At 36.4% G+C, this 23789-nt stretch overlaps 1 protein-coding gene across 2 annotated transcripts in view; it reads left to right on the top strand.

Moving 5' to 3' along the window:
• The window catches only part of KIAA1328 (KIAA1328 ortholog), a 404498-nt gene that overhangs the window by 325612 nt on the left and 55097 nt on the right, over positions 1-23789 (top strand). For both annotated transcript variants that reach the window (XM_011943647.1, XM_011943646.1), the window contains exon 8: positions 18579-18760. In XM_011943647.1, the coding sequence (XP_011799037.1) occupies positions 18579-18760 (182 nt within the window). The remainder of the gene's footprint in view (positions 1-18578; positions 18761-23789) is intronic.

Genomic DNA, 23789 nt, shown 5'->3' with positions numbered 1-23789 from the left:
TGTTAGCCAGGATGGTCTCGATCTCCTGACCTCCTGATCCGCCCGCCTCGGCCTCCCAAAGTGCTGGGATTACAGGCGTGAGCTACCGTGCCCGGCCGAAATGTTGTTCTTTAAACACCTTGGTCTCAAAATTTTTGTTCATTCACAGGTCCATTGCTGAGAAATATGAAGATTTAGTTGAGATGTTTAGGAAAATTACCTTTAAGACGAATTCTAAGCAGTATGGTATGTGACATCTGGCTTGTATTCATTGGCAGCCAAGTATGCACAGAAATGGTAATTAGAAAGTAGTACATCAGAAATCAGGAATTCTTCCTTTCAAATAGCACGTGGAATTTAAATGCTAGTTTATGGTTATTATTGGACCTGCCTTTGCTACTTGAGTCACTTAGCACATCAGTAGACCTGTAATATTTCATTTACAGACCAAGCAGACGATTTTTGCTAGATTGATTTATTGAGATGAGCAGCTAGCTAAAACAAGTTAAATCCCATCATCTCATCCCTGCATTAATTTTAACGTGAATTTAGTTGGTGTTAAATGGACATTTGATTTTATTGTCTCAAAGATAAGACTTTTTCCTCCAGTAAAGCAGAATAATGTATCTATATGGTGTTCTAACTTGAACAGTACATAAAGATTAGTAAATAAGGCCCCATTAAAAATACTTATAATGTAAGTAACATGAGTCCCAGTAGCATTTCTAATGTCCATTAATGCTTATTCAGAGGATCAGAGCTCATTTTACTGAGCCATTTAGTCAAACCATGTGATTATTTAGAAAGTTAATTCATGCATACTAAAATCTAGCTTAAGTAATGCAGAGGGTAGGAGGTAAAACTCTATGGAGATGATAGTCCTTTTTGTTATTTAATGATCAGCCATAATTAACTTGCAAATTTGAAATAATTAGAACAAATTAAAGGTATTTAACTTTGCCTTCCTAAAGAAAAGTTCAAATTGCACCAAATGCAGCTTTAAATTATTCAAGTCTCAGAGGTGTAGGCTAGATTTTTTTTTATAATGCCTTTTCTATGATGAGAATACCAATCTGCTTTTTGTCAGAAGGCATCCTATCAAGGAATTGTTCTTTGTCTTAATAAATGACAGCTATTCTTCTTTGTAAAAGTATTTCAGTCTCCCCCAAGACTACAACAGCATTTCCATGGCATTTTAATTCAATAAAACAAAAGGTTAATGTTTTTTCGACTTTTTAAGAAATGCAAATACATATGGTATTCAGTTGGTGCTGAATGACATTTAAAATTTGCCATTCAAGCTCAGACAGACTATCGCGATATAAGATTTGGGCAAAATAGCAAGAAAAGTTCAAGGTGCTCTGAATTACCAGAATCTCATTAAACTTCAAGAACTGAGAATGTTTTTCCTTTCCCGACCCTAAATCAGGGCTACTCAAAGATTCTCATTTCATATTTTATAATATTAAAATATGGAAATAAAGTTCAGTAAAATCTTAGGAACTTAAGGGTGACTTACAGTGTAGCAAGCCTAAATGCTAAGGATTTAAGCTTTCTTCCGCTATCTTGATTTTGATTTTGATTATTTTTTCATCACTTTTAACAGCTCCATCAGATGCTAAATAAGAATGACAGAAAACTATTTCTAATAATTCCATCCATATCAGGGAATGATGTTCTATTAACAATAATTCATTGTATGCATTTTATCTAGACTGTGTGAACTGATAAGAAACACTGATCATCTGACAAATAGGTTTTGACTTGTGGTGCCTAGCACAGTGAATGGTTCAAAGTACATGGTCAGTGAATGTTTCTTCAGTGTGTTATCTGGGTGCTTCTGGTTTGAGAAATAACTTACATAGTTCTTAATTTTGATACATCTCAGTATATTTAAAAGTTCTTTGGTGAAAGGTTTTCTGCATTTGTCTTCAACTTTATTGTTAATCAATTTTATTTAAATATAACTTATATTCACTGAAATGCACATATCAAGCTTGATGTGTTTTAACAAAGGAATATACTTGTGTATTTAACACCAAACCCCAATTATGACAGAAAGTATTCATCACCCCACAAAGCACCTTATACCACTTTTTGATGAGTTTCCCTCCAAAGGTCCCTAACCCATGCAACCAATAATCTGATATATATCACTTCAAATATTTTTGCGTGTTCTAAAGCTTCATATAAATAGAATCATACAATATGCATAAGTCTGATATATTTTACTCACCGTAATGTTTTGGAGATATAGCCAAATTGCTGCATGTTTCAGTAGTCCATTACTTTTTTATTCCTTAGAAGTAATTCATTGTATATTTCAACTTGTTTATCAGTGCATCTGTTGATGGACATATGGATTGTTTTCAAATTTTGGCAAAACAAAAAACAACTGAGCTGCTGTGAACATTTGTGTACATGTCTTTAGTGGACACGTTTTCTTTCTCTTAAGTAAATATCTAGGAGTGAAATTACTGTATCATATTGTAAGTTTATTTTCAACGGTACATGAAACTGCCAAACTGTTTTCCAAAGCTATATAACAATTCTCTCAGCAAAGCAGCAGAATTCCAGTTGCTCCATGTCGTTGCCAAGCTTGGTATTATCACTTTAATTTTAAACATTTTAATGGGTATGAAATAGCATCTCATTGTGGTTTCAGTGTGCAGTTCTCCTGATGATGTTTATTGCCCATTCATATAACTTTTTGTGAAATATTTGTTCAAATCTTTTAACCAGTTTTAATTGGATAAACAACTCAATTATTGAACATAGAGTTCTTTTAATATTTTGGATGCAAAGTCTTCACAGATGTATTGTGAATATTTTCTCCCAGTATGTGACTTAACTTCTTGTTTCCTTAATGGTGTTTTTGAAGAGCAGGAATTTTTAATATTGATGAAAGTTAGAAAGATTTTCTCTTGTGTTTTGCTATAGAAGTTATATAGTTTTAACTTTTACATTTAAGGTTCATTCTTTTTCTTTTTTGTTTTTGTTTTTGTTTTTTGGGGGGATGCAGTCTCACTCTGTCGCCCAAGCTGGAGTGCAGTGGCATGATCTCGGCTTACTGCATCCTGCGCCTCCCAGGTTCAAGCAATTCTTCTGCCTCAGCCTCTTGAGTAGCTGGGATTACAGGCGCACACCACCACACCTGGCTAATTTTTGTATTTTTAGTAGAGAAGGGGTTTCACTAGGTCGGCCAGGCTGGTCTTGAACTCTTGACCTCAGGTGATCCACCCGCCTCAGCCTCCCAAAGTTTTCAAAAGTCAGTTGAATGTGTACACACACACACACACACACACACCCCACACACACAGATTTATGGACTTCTGTTTCATTGATATGTATGTCCATTCTTATGTCAGTGCCACACACTCTGGGTTACCTGAGCTTTATAGTAAATCTTGAAATTAGGTATAGTAAACCTTCAAGCCTTACTTTTTTTATTAAAAATTATTTTTCTATTCTAGGTTCTTTACATTTTAGATTTAGTTTATCAATTTCTGTTAAGGAAATTGAATTATGATTCAATCAATTTGGGGAGAACTGACATCCTAAAATATATTGAGTTTTCCATTCCACGAAAATAGTTTATTTCTGGGTGTACTTTGATTTTTTTTTTTTTTTTTTTTGGTAAGACAGAGTGTTGCTGTGTCCCCCAGTCTGGAATGCAGTGGCGTGATCTTGGCTCACTGCAACCTCCGCCTCCCAGGCTTAAGCAATTCTCGTGCCTCAGCCTCTGCACTAGCTGGAATTACAGGCATGTGCCACCACAGTTGGCCAATTTTTGTATTTTTAGTAGCAATGGGATTTCACCATGTTGGTCAGGCTGCTCTCGAACTCCTGGCCTCAAGTGATCTGCCTGCCCTGGTTTCCCAAAGTGCTGGAATTACAGGTGTGAGCCAGCATGCCTGGCCTACTTAGAGATTTTTAAATTTAATTCAGCAATGCCATATAGTTTCCAGTTTACCAGTCTTACACATTTTTTGTGGAATTTAATGATATATAAAGACTATTTTGAAGACTTACTTTATATATTGCAGTTTGTTAAATGGACGTATTCTCTACCAGTATTTATGTTTTTGTTTTGTTTTTGTAGATTCCTTAGGATATTGAAATTCACAATCACATTGCCTGTGAATAATAACAGCTTTATTCATGCCTTTCCAAGCTTTGTGCCTTTTGTTTCTCTCTTTTTTTTTTTTTTTTTGCCTTATTTTATTGTCTAAGACTTTCAAAACAATATGGAAGTGTTAAAGAAGACATCCTTATATTGTTCCCAATCTTAGGGGAAAGATTTTCAGTAATTAACCAATAAGTAAAATGTTAAATACAGGTTTTCAGTAGATGTCCTCTATAAAATTGAAATAAGTTTCCTTTTATTCCTAGTTTACTGAGAGTTTTTAATCATAACTTTGTCAACTGCTTTTTTCGCATTTATTGATATAATCTGTGGTTTTGCTCCTTTTTTCTTTCAGTGGTATCACTTACCTGGATTTATTTTTGAATGTTAAATCAATGTTATATTTTGAAAAAAATACTAACTTGGCCATGATATGATACCATTTTGTATTATTTTATCATAATATCTTGGGTATTACACAGTAACAAAATATGTTGCAAAGTATTTCCTCCTCTTCTATATACTGAAAGTTTATGTAAGGTTGGCAATATTTCTTTCTTATATGTGATAAAATTTACCAATGAATCTATCTGGGCAGTTTTCTTTGTGGGAACATCTTTGATTATGAATTCAATTTCTGTAACAGATATGAAGCTACTCATATTTTCTCTTTCTTCTTGAGTTGGTTTTGACAAGTTATATTTTTTAAGAGACGTGTGTATTCATTTCATTAAATATATTGGCATAAAGTTGTTCATGATATAATCTTAATGTCCTTTTACTGTGTATAGGCTCTATGGTGATACCATCTCTGATTCCTAACTTGAGTTTTCTCCTTTTCTTAGTTTATCTTGGTACAGGGGTTTACCAATTTTATTAATCTTTTCAAGAGTCCAATTTTGTTTCTTTTGTGTTTTTGTTTGTCTATTTTATGGATTTCTACTCTATACTGTTTCCTTCTTTCTCCTTACCTTGTATCTGGTTTGCTCTTCCTTTTCTTGCTTCATATGATAGAATATTACATCACTGATTTTAAGCTTCTTTTCTAATAACAGCACTGAAATTGTTTTTCCTCTAAGCACTGCCTCTTTTGTTGTTGTTGAGACACAGTCTAAGTCTGTCACCCAGAATGGAGTTCAGAGGTACAATCTTGGATCTCTACCTCCCCTGACTCAGGTGGTCCTTCCACCTCAGCCTCCTGAGTAGCTGGGACTACAGGCACACACCACCACACCCAGCTAATTTTTGTGTTTTTCTGTAGAGATGGGGTTTCACCATGTTGCCCAGACTGGTCTTGAACTCCTGGTTTGAAGTGATCCTCCTGCCTCCACCTCCCAAAGTGTGGGGATTACAGGCATGATCCACCATACCCAGCCAGAACTGCTTCTTTATCCCTCAAATTTTAATATGTTATATTTTTTTGTCATTCCTTAAAAAATATTTACTAATTTATCCTGTGATTTTCTTTACCTATGGATTATGTAAAAATGTGTTTAATAGGCCGGTTGTGGTGGCTCATGCCTGTAATCTCAACATTTTCAGAGGCTGAGGCCGGTAGATGACTTGAGCCCAGGAGTTTGAGACCAGTCTGGGCAACATGGTGAAAACCCATCTCTACAAAAAATACAAAAAGTAGCCAGGCATGATGGTACATGCCTATATTCCTAGCTGCTCAGCAAACTGAGGTAGGAGGACCCCTTGAGCCAAGGAAGTGGAGGTTGCAGTGAGCCATGAACGCACCACTGCATTCCTACCTGGGCAACAGAGTGAGAATCAGTCTCACAAAAAATAAAGAAAGAAAAAAGAAAAATATGTTAAATAATTTCCAAATACTAGAAAGATTTTTCTAGATGTTTTTTAGTTTTAGTTTAACTCCATTGTGGTCAGATTACATATTCTATAAGCTTTTATTCTATAGAAATGTATTGAACTTTATTTTATAACCCAAGGTGTGATCTATCTTGGTCAGTATTCCATATGCACTTATAAAAATGTGTAAGTCTGCTGTTGAGTGTAGTGTTCTGTACATGTCACTTCGATCAAATCAATTAATAGTATTATTCACTGCTTCTTTAGCCTGCTGAATTCCGGGGGTTTATTTTTTGGTATTGTCAACTGATAAAAAAGAAATGTTAAAATATCCAAATATGATTTTAATTTCTCTACTTTTTCCTTCAGATTTATCAGTTTCACGATATGTATTTTGAAGCATTGTTCTAGATGCATATGTATTTATGATTATTATGTCTATCTGATTATTTGCCCATTTTATCATGATGAAGTATTTCTCTTTGTCTCTGGTAACATTCTTGCTTAACATTTAATTTATTTTGTAACCATTCCAACCTTTCATGTGTACTGTTTTCATGGCCTATCTCTTTTCATCCTTTTATGTTAACCTATTTGTTATTTTATTTTTAAAGTGTTAACTCTTGTAAACAACATATGATTTTGTTCTGCATTTTTCTCTAGTCTGACATTTGAATGCTTAATTCATTTAAATTTAACTTAATTATTGATACTGTTGAACTTAGGTCTACCATTTTCTTCCCCCACTCCCAATGTATTAGTTTATCTTTTTTTGTTTGTTGCTGTTTCTCCTTTTCTGCTCCTTTTTTTGGGGAAAGGGGAGGATAATACTTTTATTTTTTCAGTTTTTAAACTTTGTCATTCAGGGATACGTGTGCAGGTTTGTTACATAGATAAACTTGTATCATGGGGGTTTGTTTTACAGATTATTTTATCACCCAGGTACTCAGCCTAGTACCCAATGGTTACTTTTTCTTCTCCTCTACCTCCTGCCATCCTCCACCCTCAAGTAGGCCTCAGTGTCTATTGTTCCCCTCTTTGTGTCCATGTGTTCTCATCATTTAGCTCCCACTTATAAGTGAGAACATACAGTATTTGGTTTTCTGTTCCTGCATTAGGTTGCTAAGGATAATGACCTCCAGCTCCATCCATGTTCCCTCAAAAGACATGATCTTCTTTTTATGGCTGTGTAGTGAATGATGATCAAGGACAGTCAATATGTCTTTAGAACAATTATGGCCGGAAGACATCGGTATCTTTAAAGCTCTGAAAGGAAATAAATAAACCTGTCAAACGAAATTCTACATCTCATGAAAAGATCTCTCTAAAATGAAGGAGACATACCATTTCCCAAGGAAGAAAATCAGGGAAAAGTTGTTGCCAACAGACCTGTGTTATAAGAAATAATAAAATGTTTTTCATGTTGAAACCTGAATCTATGCAAAGAAATGAAGAGTATCAGAAATAGTGCATGTGTAAATATAAAAGGCTGTATTTTCTTAGTCTTCTCTTAATTTCTTTAAAAGAAATATAAATGTTTAAAGCAAAAACAGTATCACTGAGATTCCTAAAGTATTAAGACCTAATGTATATGACAATAATGTCACAAAGAATGGGGAAGTAAACATATGTTAGCAATAAAAAATGCCTTACATTCTACATAACATTGCACAGCATTAACACTACGTAGACTATAGTAAGTTAGGGAAACATACTGCCATCTCTACAGAAATCACCAAAGAAAACGCAAAGCCATCTAGCTAATAAGATAATAGAGGAATTATCCTGAAGGAGCTAAAAACAGAACTACCATTCGACCCAGCAATCCCATTACTGTGTATACACCCAGAGGAATATGAATCATTCTACCATAAAGACACATGCATGCCAATATTCATTGCAGCACTATTCAAAATAGTAAAGATATGGAATCAACCTAAATGCCCATCAATGGATTAAAGAAATGTGGTACATATACACCACAGAATACTACACAGGCCCCGCGGTGTGTTATTTCCCTCCCTGTGTCCATGTGTTCTCATTGTTCAGCACCCACTTTTAAGTGAAAAAATGCGGTATTTGGCTTTCTGTTCCTGCACTGTTTTGCTGAGGATAATGGCTTCCAGCTCCATCCATGTCCCTGAAAGAAAATGATCTCGTTCCTTTTTATGGCTGAATAGTATTCCATGGTGTATCTGTACCACATTTTCTTTATCTAGTCTATCATTGATGGGCATCTGGGTTGATTCCATGCCTTTGCTATTGTGAATAGTGCTGCAGTGAACATACGCATGCATGTATCTTTGTAATACAGTGATTTGTATTCCTTTGGGTATATACCCAGTAATGGGATTGCTGGATCAAATGGTTCTAGATCCTTGAGGAATTGCCACACTGTCTTCCACAATGTTAGAACCAATTTACATTCTCACCAGCAGTGTAAAAGCATTCCTATTTCTCTGCAACCTTGCCAGCACCTGTTGTTTCTTGACTTTTTAATAGTAGCCATTCTGACTGGCATGAGATGCTATCTCACTGTGGTTTTGATTTGCATTTATCTAATGATCAGTGATGTTGAGTTTGTTTTTATATGTTTGTTGGCTGCATGAATATCTTCTCTTAAGAAGTGTCTATTCATGTCCTTTGCCCACTTTTTAATGGAGTTGTTTCTTTCTTGTAAATTTGTTTAAGTTCCTTGTGAATTCTGGATATTAGACCTTTGTCAGATGGATAGATTGCAAAAATTTTACCCCACTCTGTAGGTTGCCTGTTCACTCTGATAATAGTTTATTTTGCTGTGCAGAAGCTCTGATAGAAAGAATCAATATTGTGAAAATGGCCATACTGCCCAAAGTAATTTATAGATTCAGTGCTATTCCCGTTAAACTACCACTGACATTCTTCACAGAATTAGAAGAAGCTACTTTAAAATTCATATGAAACCAAAAAGAGCTCATCTAGCCAAGACAATCCTAAGCAAAAAGGACAAAGCTGGAGGTACCACACTACTGCACTTCAAGGCTACCGTAACTAAAACAGCATGGTACTGGTACAGAGACAGACACATGGACCAATGGAACAGAATAGAGGACAGAGAAATAAGACCACACATCTACAACTATCTGATCTTTGACAAACCTGACAAAAACAAGCATTGGGAAAAGGGTTCCCTATTTAATAAGTGGTGCTGGGAGAACTGGCTAGCCTTATGTAGAAAATTGAAACGACCCCTTCCTTACACCTTATACAAAAATTAACTCAAGATGGATAAACACTTAAATGTAAAACCTAAAACTATAAAAACCCTAGAAGAAAATCTAGGCAGTACCATTCAGGACATAGGCACAGGCAAAGATTTCATAACGAAATCCCCAAGAGCAGTTAAATTGCAACAGAAACAAAAATTGACAAATGGGATCTAATTAGAGCATATTACTGTACTGAATACTCTTGGCAGTTGTAACACTATGGTAAGTATTTGTGTACCTGAATATAGAAAAGGTATAGTAAAAAGTTGATATTATAATCTGTCATATATAATACTGTCATATATTTGGTCAGTTGTTGACTGAAACATCATTATAGAGTCTGTGACTGTATTTCTATTCTGCTTTCAACCTTGTAGCAGCTACTCTTTGGTAAGTCGTGCAATGAAAAAGAAAACCAAATAGGAAATCAACAACACTAAAAGTTGATTCTTTGAAACTGTAAATAAAATTAATAATCCTTTTCAAGATGATCAACCTACTATGAAAGAAAAAAGATTACCAATATCAGGACCGAAAAAGGGTATATCACTATATGTTTTAATTATATTTTTAAGTATTGAAGGAATGTTGTGAACAATTTTTTGCAAGCACTTTTGACAACTTAAATGATATAAATTCCTGTAAGTCAATAATATACCAAGATTGGTACAAAAAAGTAGAAAATTTGAATAACGCTATATCTGTTAAAGAAATTTAATTTCTAGTTAAGAACTTTCCCAGAAGTAAACTATACACCTATCAAAACTTCACTTGCAAATTCTACCTAGTATCTATTGAAGAAAATGTCAGTCTTACACAGATTATTTCAGAGACTAGAACAGGGCATCTCAGCCTTGGTACTATTGATGTTTCAACCAGATCATTATTTGTTGTGAGAGGCTGTCCTGTGCATTGTAGGATGTTAAGCAGCATCCCTGGCCTCTGCCTATTAGATGCCAATAGCAGCCCCAAGTTGTGACAATCAAACACCTCTGCAGACATTGCCATATGCCTTCTGTGTGGCAACATTCTCTCCTCCTACCACACTTGAGAACCACTTGGACTATGGGAAGAAGGAACTTTTCTCAACTTCTTTTGTGAAGTCTGAACCTTGTAAAGGCATTAGAAGAAAAGAAAATGACAGGCCAGTCTTCCCCATGGACATAAATTCATGGACATAAATGCGGGAAAAAAAAAACCCACAAAAAAATCCTTAACAAAATATCAGCAATTTAAGTTCAGGAATGTGTAAAAAGCATAATACAGCTTGACTCAATAGGCTTTATCCCAGGAATGCAAAGTCAGCTTAACATTTGAAAATCAATCAATGTAATTTGCTATATTAGCACAATAAAAAAGATTTTAATCCGTTTTAAAAATTAAAGAAAAACTTCATCTCAAACAGATGCAGAACAAGCATTTGACATAACTCATCCAGTGCCTATTCATTATAGGAAGAAAAAAAAGACCTCTCATCAAGCTAGAAAAATGATAGTGTCAACAGAGATACATCTCTTTAATAATAAACACCTTTAGGAAGACGTTAAAGATGTCCACTCTTGTTCACTTTTATTCAACATTGTATGGGAGATTCTAGTGTGATCAGGCATGAAAAATATTGGAAAAATATTGGGAAGAAGTAAGCGAAACTGTCTTTATTCTGAGATAACACGATTGTATACATGGAAAAATACTAAGGAAGCTACAGAGACAAGTACTAGAATTAAGTGAATTTAACACAATCACAGAATACAAATTCAATGTATAAAAATAAAATTTATTTCTATATAATAGCAGTAATTAGCATAGAAAATAAAAGAAAGCATTTATAGTAGCATCAAAACCATCAAATAATTAAGAATAAATTTAGCAAAAGAAGCGAAATATCTCTACATGATAACCACAAAATACTGCTGAGACAAATTTAAGAAAACTAAATGGAAAGAAAGATATGCTCTTGAATTTGACCAGTTGGTATTGTTATAAATACCAAAATTTTTTTCCAAACTGAATCTTAGATTCAGTGCAATTTCAGTCAAAATACCAACATACTGTTTTATAGAAATTGGCAAACTTACTCTGAAATTTATATGGAAATGTGAAAAGACTAGAATAGCAGTGACAGTCTTTAAGTTATTCTAGAAGACTACATTGAAGGACTTATGCTACCTAATTTTACGTATGTAAATTAAAGTTATGTAATAAATACAGGTTGGTATTCACCTTAAGATACATAAATAGATTGATGGAAAAGAATGGAATCCAGAAACAGACCCACACACTTGTATGCTCAACTGTTTTTTGACAGTGGTGCCAAGCAATTCAGTAGAAAAAGGAAAGTTTTTTTAAACAAGTAATGCTAGAAATATTGGATATAAATATGGAGAAGAAATGAACCTTGATTGCTACCTCACATCCTAGCCAAAAAATAATTTGATCTTGAGGCATTAGAATGTGAGTGGTATGAGAAGGGCATCCATAGAAGAGGACAGCTGGGCATAGAATATCAGAACTTGTGCACGGTGAGGAGGGCTTCCCTATGGGAACTGCACTGGTGGTGTGTGGTGGAGCTTGAGCAGAATGAAAAGGAGGTATCCATGTGGAGTTTGACCTTGCATGGGGCCTTGTTACCCAGAGGGATGAGAAGAGCTTCCTTAGGAGTAGCCCAGTCATGGCTGGGTAGGGAATGGGTTGTAGAGGAAGAATAATTTTTTCTTCAACCCTCATAGGTTCTTAGTTGGAATGAACCTATGTAAAAAAAAAAAAAAAAAAGATTAACAAGAGAAAAACGAACGTACATTTATTAGCATGTGTGTTTCATATGTACATGGAAGAAACTCTGAAAATGAGTAGTTATCAAAGAGGTAGTTTTCATTCCAGCTTTTATAGCATCTTCAACAAGGAACAGTAAACTTTTAGAAAAGTAACGAGACAAAGATAAAGGACTTTAAGTTCCTAAAGGTAGCAAATTGAGTCAAGGAAACTAAATGACAGATAAAGGCTAGTTGGTAAAGCCTGTTCATGTAGATTCCCTGGTGTCATCTCCAGATGATGAGGATCTAAAGTTTCCTTCAGTGTTTAACCTTTGTTCTCCCTAGTAGAAGGCAAGCAGGGTACCTTTTGTCTCTGTAAATCTGTGTTCAGCTTTTAGGCAGTTAAAGGGAGGGCAGAGAGCTTTCCTGTGTTTGCTTTTTCTTAATTGTCCTGAGCCCAACAATCCTTCATTTTGCTGGGTAGCACATTTTGTCTCCTGCAGTGTCCACAGTGTCCGTACAGAGGCGCACTGGCAGAAGTAGCCCAGAAGCATGTGGTGTGAGAGGAGTAGGCTGGTAAAGGATGAATAGCTGTGGTGACAGAATATTGTTTTAATACAAAAGTATTAAGTAAGTAATGATGGTACAGGAGCTGAAAGGAAATTATTTAAGCAGTTAGAGAGGGTAAGAGAGTCCTCAGTAAGGCTCCCCTTTTAACAAAAAGCAGCCCCCAGATCATTTCTTTTCTAACAAAGAGCAGCCTGAAAAATCAAGCTGCAGACATAGATAACCAAACTGGAAGCTTACATGGGTGAATGCTGGCAGCTGTGCCAATAGGAAAAGGTTACCTGGAAGCCAGGCATGTTCAACATGGAGGCTCCATCTTCCCTTTTCTTTGTCAATCACATGTACCATAAAGGAACAGGCAACATGCTGCTGGCAAGGTAGAGAACCCATCTCCATAATAAAAAATTAGAGTGGGGTGGCCACCTTCTTCATGCACTGTGAAAATGGCACACTTGGTCCGACCAATCTTTTGGGTCCTATGTAAGTCAGACACCGCCTCCTCAGGCTTGTCTATAAAACCCCATGCATTTAACCACAGAACCAGAAAAACCACTCAGGAGCCCCTCTCTCTCTGCAGGAGAGAGAGCTTTTCTCTTTCTCTCACGTATTAAACCCCTGCTCTTAAACTTATTCCTTGTGTGTCTGCATCGTTGATTTCCTTGGCTTGGGGCAACAAACCTCGGGTATTACCCCAGATGAATGATGCTGCTTCAATTACATTATGGAAAATGGCCAGTTTTTTCCATTGTTGGAGAAGGGAAGAGAAAGAAGCTAAAATTCTATGGAAAGAGAAGAAGCTAAAATGAACCCTGTTGGTTTAGAGTTGGAATTTTGAAGATACTAGTATAAACTCTGTATAAACTCATGTTTTTCAATGTAAAGATACCTATATATAGAAATTACTGTATAGGTACAGACATATATTCTCTTTCCATACCCACAGCAAGGACTTGGAAGCTGTGGCAATCCAATAGCTTTTTTTTCCCCCCCAATACAAGGTACCAGACCTTTTCAAAGAAATGGCTGGTTCCAGGGCTGGTTCCGAAACTGGACAATATAGCAATTGTTTAGGTATGATATGGCCAGCACCTGAATCAGGCCATTGGAAATGAACAGAGGAATTAATAGGTATCTATCTGTTTCTCCAACCTAGATTTTATGGTCTTCTAAATCAAGGACTTGTTCTTTTTCTTAAAAAAAAAAAACTCATGCCAAAATTTGAGTATTTCATGTGCTATTTTTTCTTATACTCTCATTCCCTTAAATGTCTACCTTTCCTCCCCTAGTTTTCCTCACATCACTAACACCCCTTTCCCTCCTGGTGTCCCCCAAGGATTTCCTGCTGGTGCCTTAGAGAATCCCTGTTTCGTAGGAAATGCACTCTTTTCATCCTGCCTTTTTCTAAAAGAATGTTTTCTCCCACTCTTCACAATAACTCAGTAATTTTCAATCCTATCTGGACATTAGAATCACCTATAGAGCTTTTTTTAAAGGAAAGGAGAGTGAGAGAGGAAAGCAAACAATATCCAGGTCCCACCCTAGACTGATTAATTCAGTTTTGACAAGTGGGTGGGACTCAGTCCATCACTTCTATTAAAAATTCTCTAGATTATTTAAATGTATTGCCAAGCTGTGAATCACTGCCTAAAATCAGCATCTTTTCTGAGAGCACCACTTCTAATAGAGGCCATTCTTTCTGTCACATTTGATAAACAACAGAGAGAGGAGTGCCAGCATTTTTCTTGCAAATCTCTTTATTTTTGTGAATCTAAATATATGTCTAGTTTGACTGCAGCAGTCCATCCTTTTCCATCCTTTGTTTTCCATCATTGTCTCACTAGGACCTTGACATCCCACTTAAAGTCACTTTCTCCCCCATAACTCCTACCATCATTCTGTGAGATCCCAATATGCATATGGTTGATCTATCCATTGCCATAGCTAAAGAATTTTTGCCTTCCTCAGTTCACTGCAGCATCATCAATGGCCACACCCAGAGTTTGCTATCACCCACTGTGGTTTCATCAGAAAAATCATTGAGTCTGTCATCCCAGCCTCTTCCTTTTTAGCTTATGTTCTCATGTTTCTCACATATACCATACCAAGGGTTTTTTTATTTGTGGTGGTGTTGCTGTTTTATTTTTGCTTTACCTTAAAGGGATAGCTAAATTATTTATTTCCCTTCATTTTTCTGCCAGTCTTTCAGTCCCTGTTGCCTCACTTTCTTCCTGGACCGAATGGTTGACCTAAACTACTTTAGTATATTTATTTCCCTTGATCTCCAGTCAGCTGCATTGTCCCAGTGAAATCCTAACCCTAGTTCGAGCTCTCACACCATTTTCTCTGCTTTTTAATCTCTGCACCTGAGCCCTGCTATAAATGGATGATTTCTATTTCTGTTAGGGCCTCAACATTTCAGGAAAATCTTTTTCTTTTCATTTCTATTTCAAATTCCCTCAATACAAACTCCAAACCTTCACCTGTCTTCTCAATACCCACTTTACTCACAAGAATGACTGTATCTCCTCCTACACCAAGGAAATTGAAATTGAAGCATATTCTTTCTCAACTCTGTCTCCCTCAACCCTACCACCTCTAAACTCACTCAGCCAATAGCAAAAAGCCATGGAGTAACTGATCAAATTACTTTCTTGAAATATCTTCTCAGATGTTCCATAAGCACCTCAAGCTGCACTTAATTTTTCCCACCCTTCCCCAGTCTTCCTCTGTATTGCTTATCAACCCAAAATTCTGCCAGTCGTTCTTGACTTTTCTCTCCCTCTCTTTTACATCAAGTTCTGTCCTTTTTAAATCCTAAATATTTCTTGAACGATGTCTTTCCGTTCCTACTACTGCTTCTCTATTGGAAACCTTCATCTCTCACCAGAGCTGTTTCAGCAGCCTTCCACCTCATTCAGTTTCCTGCAGCCCATTCTCTAAATGGTGCCAGAATAATTTTTTATAAATTCAGGTTGGATCATGTCATTTTTCTCCTGAGAGCCTTTCAGTGACTCCACCTTGGCCACAAGATAGCGTTCAAGCCCCTCAGTATGGAAAACACAACCTTTCATTATCTGACCTGCACTGTCTCACCTGCTTCATCTCCATTCCTCCCTATCACACACTGAAAATTTAATGCTGTAACAATACCTAGCTATTTAATTTTCCCAAAATATGAGCTGAAGTTTCATATGTTGGTATATTTGCTAATACTCTTTTCTTTTACCTAGAACATTCTTACATTTTTCCTTATCTTCCAAAGTTAAGTTTGAATATTTCAGGAATCTCCCTTCTGTTATGCAAATAAAGTTAGGTGCCTAGCCCTTGCGCTCTCATAACATCCAGTATATTTCTGAATTACTGCATTTGGCATATGGTGTTAAAAATTCTGTTTCCACATCTATCTCCCCCACTAACATCTCTTTAAGAACAGGAACCAGGGCTGGGCCGGGCGTGGTGGCTCACACCTGTAATCTCAGCACTTTGGGAGGCCGAGCGGGCAGATCACAAGGTCAGGAGTTCAAGACCAGCCTGGCCAACATAGTGAAACCCCACCCCTACTAAAAATACAAAAATTAGCCGGACATGATAGTGTGCGCCTGTATTCCCAGCTACTCAGGAGGCTGAGGCAAGAGAATTGCTTGACCTGGGAGGCGGAGGTTGTGGTGAGCCAAGATCGTGCCACTGCACTCGAGCATGGGCAACAGAGTGAGACTCCATCTCAAAAAACAAACAAAAAAAGAATTACCTCATTCTTTTTAATGGCTGAATAGTGTTCTTTATGATGAATATGTACCATAATTATTTATTCGTTCTCTTATTGAATGATATTTGCTTTCAGTTTTTCACTATTACAAATAATTCTCCAGTAATTATCCTGGAACAAATATTCTCATGCTGTTGTTCATGTAATTCCGTAGGAGAAATTCCTTTTTTTTTTCTTTTTTTTTTTTTTTGAGACAGAGTCTCACTCTCTCTCCCAGACTGGAGTGTAGTGACATGACCATAGCTCACTGTAAGCTCAAACTCCTGTGCTCAAGCTGTCCTGCTGCCTCAGCTTCCCAAGTAGCTGGAACTATAGGCACATGCCACCATGCCTGGCTAATTTAAAACATTTTTTTTTCTTTAATGATGGGGTCTTGCTGTGATGCCCAGTCCAATCTCAAATTCCTGGCCTCAAGTGTGGGATAAAAGTAGAACTGTTGAAGGAGAGATGCATTTTCATTTTGTGTTGACAAGTCACTCACAAAAAGGTGATACCCATTTGCAGTTCCTGCAATAGGTATTAAAGTGCTCTTGTCCCCACACGCTCACTGACACTGGGTATTAATGGAAGATCTGCTCTTGTTTGTAGCCCTAAGAAAGAATCCAGTTTAGAGGAGGAGTTTGTAAGTTATAAGAAAAAGAGATGATTGACAGGCCGTAGTCACAGAGGGGATGGGTCAAGATGGTATCAAGAGTGCAAATAAAAGGTAAATTTTTTTTGAGACATTAGGAGAGGAATAGTAGATGGGTGAATATGGAAATAAATACAAATGAAGGAAGAAATTTTTCATGTAGTCATCTTTATTTTAGGGAAATTAGAAGCCAAGTTCCCAGTTGAGATGGAGGATTACCAAGATGGAATTTTGAATAAAGGTACAGAAAAGCTTCTGTGAAAATGCTGTAAAGAAGCAGAAGGCAGTCAGTATTGGGAGTTTGACTGAGCTGAGAATGAATCAATTTTGGGGAAGCCAATGGTTGGGGTCACATTAATTTTTCTACAAGAACAAGCAGAGATGTAGTCATTGGATTTGCCTGGGTTTGGGGCCTCTGGGTTGACATAAATTTATATAACATTCACAATAAGGTACTTTTATTTTCCGTATTTTCCTGTTCCATGAGTGCAATTTATATAACCCTAAGTTACACATCTTCTGGTTGGTCTGCAGAGGAAAATGATCTCTGTGTTCTGATTAAAAAAAAAAATGGAGAGAGTATCACTTACACATTTCCTTGTGCCTACTTTACTAAGCCATATAACTAATGATTTTATTTTCTTTATATAATTCTGAACATAAAACCATTTACTTTCTTGGTTTTTATTAATAAATTATGATATGAGCAAACACTGCTAAAAATTCTGATCAGTATAAACCAGAGACATTTATAGAAGATTATGTGATTTGAATACTGGTCAAAGGCCACCTGGAATAAGTGATAGACCTGGCAACACTCCATTCAGCTTATTCTTGTCTGGAGATTCCCTCTGCTTCTGGGGAGTTTAAACATTTTAATTTTAGAATCTTGTGTTTTCAGTAGCTGCCTCTATGCATTTCCAAGTCTTTTTCTTTAATTTTCACATTATTTGTGGGCATGGGGAAGACAAAACCAAAGTGTCATGAGTTTGTTGTGAACAAACATGAAGAGGGAACAATGAGAGATAACACATCATTAGAATATTTCTCCCTAAAATAAGAAAATATAAGAGGAAATGTGCTAATGGTGGGAACACAGTTTAATAGAGAAGAAAGTATGTACATGTGTTCATTTTCATTAAAATACCTATTCTGTATTTGTCTTGTTGACCTTTCAATGAAATTATGTAAGTATGGAGTCTAGTTCTTCTACATGCACTGTTAACACTACTTCTTACATACTCTGGGTACCTAATAAATACTGATAACAATTGAAAATTAGAAATACAAATGCATTTGTGTGAGGCACATTGGTGATATTTTAATCCCTAGTGTTCATTTTTAGTACTTGGAAAACATCTTAGATATGCAAGTCTTGTTTTAGCATACTTTTTATTTCTATAGATAGCCTGGTTCTTAGTCATACTCTGCGACTTTATTAGCTGTTTCATCAGTTTGAATCTTATTTTCCCAACTCCCAGTGTGAGCTTTTTGAGAATAAAGACCATTTCTTTTCCAAAATTGTTGTGACAGCACACAAAATAGATGTTGAGTAAATTATTTAAATTACACCTCAATAAAAAGTAAGATAAAGAAAGTTCTTAATGAATTGCATTTAAACCCATACTGAATTTAAATATCTGTATGCTCTGTGTCCCCTTCTATGCCTTCAACAGTTCATTCATCGTTGTTCTTTCAGTTTATTAAAGTCAAACTGCGATGGCTGGCTGCTTGGAACATCATCATCCATTAAAAAGTACCAAGACACCCCAAACAGTGGAGAGAATAGGAAGGAGAAGAAGACAGTTGGGTTTCATTCGCATATGAAAGATGATGCCCAGTGGTCATGTCAAAAGAAAGATACACATAGACCCGAAAGAGGTAAGTTTAACAACTGCAGTGGCAAAATGAGAAGCTGGTAGGTGAAGGTAGTTGCTAGCCAGTGAATTTCAGATGATTTCCTACAATGCTGAGCAAAAGTCAAATGTTTACGCACTGAAGTGCGCCTGCAAGGCCACAGGTAACACATTTACTAGATTGGTGAATTGTATCTGCATTTTTCTTAGAATACTGGAATGAAAAACTGTATCCAACTTGTCCCTCTTTTTGCAAGCAATAACTGTTAAGAATTAGTCAGCAGTAAGTATGGTCATAGACTAAAATAATGTTCCAAGTGAGTAAAGAGGGTAAGATGCTAAACATAAATCTCTCCTGGAAAAATAAACCCTAACAACTACAGTTAATCCTCAGTTGACTAGAATCATGGGGAGGGTGGAAGAGAGGTCATGGACAACTCCCCATATTGTGACTAAAGCAAAATCTCAAAAGCGTAAAGCATATTTTGCCTAGCAGTCTTTTTAAGTGTCAGTAATACTTCCTGTTATATGTGGTAGATTTTAAAGAAATCAATTATAAATAAGTATGTTAAATATTGAGTGAAGCAAATTTATTTGTTTCCCAGTTCCAGGAGAAGCTTTTGGCTTAATCTATCCTGGCATCCTTACAGGATCAACTTTGGAAAAGAATGGAGCAAGTCTGAGCTTTATTGTACAGAAAAGATGTACAGGAAACAAAGGCCCAAAAAGACGTCTGAGCCCTCTCTTGCTCACACTTCTTTCCTAGGTGTCTTTTTTTTCCCTTCTCACAACCATGAATCCTGATTTCCTTCTTATTTACATGTTTTTCTACTGGGCCAGCACCTTTCTACCTCTGGTGTCATGCAACCTACTTTTCATAATCTCTGTAGCCACTCTTACATTTATTTATTTGAAAATTGGACAGTGCTTTGTGAGATCTTGCAGTTGTATATCTCCCTGCCTTTTTTCATCTGCTACTAGCTCTGTCATGCTTTTTCGGTTTGATTATGATTAATCTAGAAATTGTTTAATCCTATTACACATAATTGAGAGATGATAATTCGTTCAAATTTTGGGAGGGAGGACTATCCACAATTTGAAATAAAAGCAAAAGTATGTTTTGTTTGACATAAGGCAAAGAAAGGTTTTGTAGACTTCCATTGCTTTAGAACAACTTAGAAGTTTCTTTTTGGACATTGCTTCCAAAAATAAAACTTAAATTGAAGAAACTTTATGAGGTAGAATCTTTACTTTCTCTGTTAGCAGTCCTTCAGAAATGGAAAACCCTTACCTCAGCTTCCTCTGTTCTTAGTCATTGCACTTTGGAGAGCGAAGAACTAGTCACAACTGGTGTGGTGGTTACACTGCAAAGCTTAACACAGTCTTCGGTTAACTTGTCTTCAAATTTGTGTTGTGTGGCAGCACTAAGATAAAATGGCAAAATGAGAAAAAATATAGTGTAATAGCAAAAGAACAAATAACTTGTGTTATTGGTTAAGACCACAGCAACAGTAGAAAGCAGCAATTGAAAAGGCACTTTGAGAAAGATATCATCAGGCCAGCCCTTGCTGTGGTGGAGGTTAATCTCTCCTGGGCCTAGCTACAGAAGCCAGAAGCCTGAAAAGGGCTTGTGTCCAAAAAAAATCAATTTCTAATTTGAAACAAAATCATTTTTGACTAACAGGGGTTCAGAACCCATTACTTTTCGCTGTATAGTCTGCTGACATTTCAGCACTTTCTGTTGTGCACAATGAATCCTAATAGTCATTTTATAATGTTGCTATACCAATCAATTTAACCAAGAGAAAGCTGTTACAATTCTGCAAAGTTTTCAGGAACAGTTTTCACTCATGGTTTTATTTTTTCTTCCATTAGGTTTTTTTCCCCTTTTTTTTGTGGGAGTAGGGGAAGGTTGTAGTGTTGCAGTAAAAAAAAAAAAAAAAAAAAGAATAGAAACTTTTTCATCTTTTTAAGAGTTTTTATTTTAAGGCATTCACAGAAACTACTGACTCTTTTCTACTCATAAAGAAGACCGTCTTGTATTTTCCTTCTCTTTTATTCTAATATGGAGCTGTTAGCAAAATTATGATCTACATGACCATTAAAGAGGCTAAAGTTGCTCCCCTTTGAGCCATTCTGCCCATTGCACAGCTAGTGTATGCAGATTATAGTACAGGGCAAAGTTATTACATTGGCATTTGCTGTGGCACCCAACCAAATGGGAGATATAAACTTTCCATGGATGCACAGTAGACTTGGAAACCCTGTTTATCATAAGGCCGATGACCTAGCACTAATCACCTAAGTTACACTGCTTGGTTTAGCACCTTCTTAATTGCTTTACCCTCTTTAGTGTGTGTGAATTTTTTAATACACTTTTCTTCTGTCTTATATCTTTTGTTTCTTTTGCTGTTATCCTTTATTCATTAAGTACTACATAGGACATTTACTACAGGACCATTAATCTTTATTACCAGTCTCTTACTCCCTTACCTCTCCTATCCTCCTCACCATTCTGCCAGCTTTATGACGCTAAACACGTGAAAAAAAAAAAAAAAAACAGACTATTGTCTCAAGAAACAACCTTATGATAGCAAAGATATGTACAGTATTGTCAAAATTACACTTAAGATATATAAAGTTGTTCATTCATCAGTTTTAGTTGCTTTTATTGAGCAGTGTCAAACAGGGAGATCTAAAACTTGAATAAAGAACTTTTAAAAGGCATAAATCTGGAAACACCCGATCTTCATTCCTCTTTTTTCCTCCCTTGCAGCCTCAAAACATTTTCCACTACCTTGCCTAGAACTTCCCTTTCCTGAGCAATCATCGATATTCCCTTTTATCAGAACCCTCAAAGCTGAGGGCATTTTTTTCTTGTTATGGTGATGGGCTAGCAGAGGCTGTGAAGCCACTGAGCGCGTAATTTCCAGAACTAAAGTGTTAAACCTCTGAGCTTGGCACTGCTCCTTCCTAAGTCAGGCTGTAAAACCTGACTTTGGCCGCTGCCTTCCTCCTTTTCATTCCTCCTTCGTGAAACTCTTAAATTCCCTTAAAATGTTGGCAGAGGCTGAACCTAGGATAATTTGGATTTACCTGATGGTATAGATTGTGCCCTTCATTTTGCCTTTGGGGTTTTCTTAGGTTATATGATTTTATATAGCAGCTGCCACTGGTTGAGATCCCCTAGTAACTCCCAAACACTTTTTTTCCCCCATTGAACGATGATTATTCTAGACTCAGCTGAAGTAAAGAATAATCTCAGAAGCTCCTAGTTGTTCCTATAAGTGAGCCTGTGTTTAAAATGATGTGAGTACTCTTCATAACCCCAGGTGGATTAAAGTAGGTGACATGCTTAAAGAAATGAACAATTGGAGTGTCCAAAGTACAGAAATCATTTCTATCTTGCCTCTAAGGAGCATTTCTCATGTTTCTTTTATTATTACCATCATGATCATTATTCTTTGTTCAACCATAAAGGTACCTTAAGATACTACTTCTGATACCCAGAAATCTCAGCTGAAGATACGCCAAAAGTTGATGTCTTTATCAACAGCACATAGAATGCAAGCATCATAGAGGGCTATGAATAAACCCAGATATGTAGAATAAATTTTCCTGGCCAGTCCACTAAAAAAAGGAATTCAAATGTAGGAGACTAGTATTAAAAGTTGATGTTGATATATATGAAATATTATCACCTAAACCAGAGGGTCTACATTTCCCATTCTCTAAAATGGAAAGAAATTTCTCAAAACACTATGTGGTTTATTTATTTATTATATATGTTTTGTATCTTCTCCCTCAGAATATAAGTTCCATATGTTCACTGTTGTATCCCCATCTCCTACAACATTGCTTAACTTGTGGTGTGGTAGGTACTCATTATACATTTGTTGAATGAATTAACATAACATTGTATATATTGATTTTTCTTTCGATGCCCTTATTCTGTGACTCAGGTAGACTTTTTCACCTCAGTACCTGCTGTGATTTATTGATTTAAGCAAAATATATGCTTTTCTCTTCAAAGTTATTATGGTGATCAATTGGTAATGTTAAAGAGAAATCAGTAGAGTGGGCTCTTAAAAATAGTACTGGTCAGGTGTGGTGGGTCACGCCTGTAATCCCAGCACTTTGGGAGGCTGAGGCAGGAGGATCACCTGAGGTCAGGAATTCGAGAGCAGCCTGGCCAACATGGTGAAATACCATCTCTACTAAAAATAGAAAAAATTAGCCTGGTGTGATGGTGTGTACCTGTAGTCCCAGCTACTCAGGAGGCTGAGGCAGAAGAATTGCTTGAGCCCATGAGGCAGAGGTTTCAGTGAGCCGAGATCACTCCACTGTACTCCAGCCTGGGTGACAGAGCAAGACTCTTGTCTTAAAAAAAAAAAAGTGCTGCCTTAGGAGTCAAGAAAATATGGGGGGAGGGGGTTCTATTGTCTTGTATTCTAATTGAAGTTTAATTTATATATACTAAATTGTAGAGGCTTTAAAAAATGTATAGTGTGATAAATTTTGAAAATTATATGTACCCGTGTAACCACTACCCCAATTAAGATATAGTACATTTCCATTTTCAATAAATCCTCATCCTCTCTTCTAGTCAATCCTCCTGAGGCCTTTCCTCTTGGGTTGCTGATGGCTGCCTTCTCACTGCATCCTCACATGGCCTTTTCTGTGTGTGCATCCCAGGAAACGCTTCCGCTTCCAGCCACTCTCAGGCCCACCCCTGTGACCTCATTCAACTGAACTACCTCTTTAAAGGTCTTGTCTCCAAATATAGTCATATTCTGAGGTGTCCTGGACTTTAGGACTTCAGATTACTTAGGGAAGGCACAACTAAGTCCATAACCACTTTCTTTCCAATTTTTGTGCCTTTTCTTTCTTTTTCTTATCTAATCAGGCCATTTAGGGGTTTTATTATAATATAGAATACAATGAAAAAAGTAGACTTCCATGCCTTGTTCCCAACCTTGTAGGGAAAAGATAGTCTTTCACCATTAAGTATGATTTTAGCTGGAGGCTTTTTTTTTTTTTTTTTTTTGAGACAG

The sequence above is a fragment of the Colobus angolensis genome, unplaced genomic scaffold (genome assembly GCF_000951035.1).
Source record: "Colobus angolensis palliatus isolate OR3802 unplaced genomic scaffold, Cang.pa_1.0 Scaffold220, whole genome shotgun sequence".
Classification (NCBI taxonomy): Eukaryota; Metazoa; Chordata; class Mammalia; order Primates; family Cercopithecidae; genus Colobus; species Colobus angolensis.
Note: the sequence above shows the minus strand (reverse complement) of the source record. Positions and strands in the feature narration are given on the sequence as shown.